General features: G+C 48.5%; 1 protein-coding gene across 2 annotated transcripts in view; it reads right to left on the bottom strand.

The window, feature by feature from the left end:
* LOC100543162 (gamma-aminobutyric acid receptor subunit alpha-3) overlaps positions 1 to 2,113 on the bottom strand; it is a 75,998-nt gene that overhangs the window by 22,272 nt on the left and 51,613 nt on the right. For both annotated transcript variants that reach the window (XM_010715274.3, XM_031554662.1), the window contains one exon: positions 831 to 913. In XM_010715274.3, coding sequence (XP_010713576.1) covers positions 831 to 913 — 83 coding nt within the window. The remainder of the gene's footprint in view (positions 1 to 830; positions 914 to 2,113) is intronic.

Genomic DNA, 2,113 nt, shown 5'->3' with positions numbered 1-2,113 from the left:
GGGGGTACTTCAGGGAGATGTCATTTCTCTCACCTGGTCCAAGCAATGATGGGAGCACATGGCGGGAGCGGGGAGGTAAAGACTGTGAGCTGGAGCTGCCTCAAGTACCCGATCCCGTTCCTTCTCTCTGCCTGTCCTCTCTGGCTGGATGCCACCGTGGCAGTGAACCATTCAGCTTGTGGGGATCCCTGGTGGTCATGGAGGTGAATTTGGCTGTCCTGCAAGCAGCATGCGTCTGGCAGCAGCACTGCCCTTCTGCTCACCAACCTGAGCCATGCTGAGCTTCCTGCCAGGGAGCGGCTTCCAGCTGTGGGCAGCTTGCTGGTGCAAACGCTGATTGAATCCTGCTCCAACATAAGATGTGAGCTCAGATTCCACGCAGGTGGGCGCTTTGGGAATATTCTTACTGGCAGAAATCAGGGACAGCTCTCTGAGCTGCTTGTGTCAGACCTCCCAATGTTCAGAGGAGAAATCAGTAAAAAATACCCATAGGAGCCGCAAAGATATTAATTTGTCAAGCAGATGAGCAGCTGCAAGTCTGTTAAGGCTGGGAGCAACCTTCACCTCACCAACAGACTGCAAACCTTCCCTAAATCAAGACTTGGTTGGTGTTGGGACTGAGACTTCTAGCCTGAGGCTGCCTGACGATGTTCCTTGCTCATTTCTGATGACAGCAGGAATTTCGTGCAAGATACCAGAAACAAATTTTTGGTTGTGTTCCCATCATCAACTATTCTATAACTAATAACACCAAGAAGGCACTGGCCAGGTGAAGGATTGTTCTTTTGTTCTGCAGCCACCTCCTTACAGAGGCTGATCAAGGTACTTACAGCTCCCAAATTTCAGCGGGCATGCGTGCACATCCATTGGGAAGTCCTCCAGGTGCATGGGGCACTCTGCATGAATGGTTAGCCTACAAGACAGAACACAAGGCATGATTAGAAATACCAGGCTGCAGAGGATCCCACCTGGCCCTTCTGCCATGACATCTTTACGCTGCATCCATCAAAGGCAACAAAGGCCTCAATTTGGTCACTAACCTAAGGGACTCTGGGCAGAAGGCCATCAGCTGCAGAGAGCAGCAGGCACACCAAGCTGGCCACATTTCATGTTTTGAACTCAGCCCTACTGACTGAGTTTATCTACTCAGTGCAATCAGAAAATCTGCCAAAGCCCAGGACTTTTGTTTGCTTATAAACTGTGCACAAGGAGCTCGTTAATACCTGGTGCCAGGGGATATCTCATGGACCATGCTGGGAAACAGAGGGAAAATGCTTCCAGGGACAACTAACATGGCTTTTTCTTCCCAGTGACCTGGAAGGAGCTGAGGGCTCAGATTATTCAGTGAAGCCACAGTGTGCTTCAGGTATACTGAACAAAATCAGAGCCACGTGCACATGGGGCACCAGAGCTCTTGTCCCCAGCCCGTGGTGGTGGCACTGTAGAAGATGCACACAGCAGATGCAGAATCTTGCATCCTGGGGCTGTTGTGAGACTGCAGGACAACTCGTGCTCTTTAAGCATCCATCATATCCCAGCGGGATGCCCTGTCAGGAAGCAGCCTCACAAGGGTGGTGCAGCCATCATCACAGCACGCTGCAGAACACGGGACCAGGCATGAAAGGATCCATTATAAAGGGCTCTAAAAAAGGAAGCTCTAACCTCTTCCTTCTTGAAGTATTAAAAAGCCTGCAGACTAGGAGGGAGAGCCAGAACAGACTTCCCAGGAGACTTCTAATACCATCTTCTTTGGTGGTACAGTTTGGTCTAAAAAAGACCCACTTCTGATGGCTCAGAAAAAACAACCTCTTACAGAAGCAAGAGAGGGATTCAAAGGACAAGTGCAGAGCCTGAAGGGTAAAGGTTGCCTGTGGAAAACTCAGGTCAAGAGGCAGAATGGAAATATTCCAGCAAGACATATTCCTTTAGCTGCAAAATGGTCTTCAAACAAAAAAAAATACTGGGGTTACTGTCCACAGAAAACGTTGAGGCTAGAACCCTAGAAAAAATAAGGGGCGCAGATTTTGTCTGCAAGAAATAAAGACAAAGAAAGAAGAAAAAAAAAAAGAATTTTTTTTTAAAAAGAGAGAAAAAGAAAGGGAAAGTAAAGAGC

This window comes from Meleagris gallopavo, chromosome 9, assembly GCF_000146605.3.
Source record: "Meleagris gallopavo isolate NT-WF06-2002-E0010 breed Aviagen turkey brand Nicholas breeding stock chromosome 9, Turkey_5.1, whole genome shotgun sequence".
NCBI lineage: Eukaryota > Metazoa > Chordata > Aves > Galliformes > Phasianidae > Meleagris > Meleagris gallopavo.
This window is presented reverse-complemented; position numbering and strand designations above follow the sequence as displayed.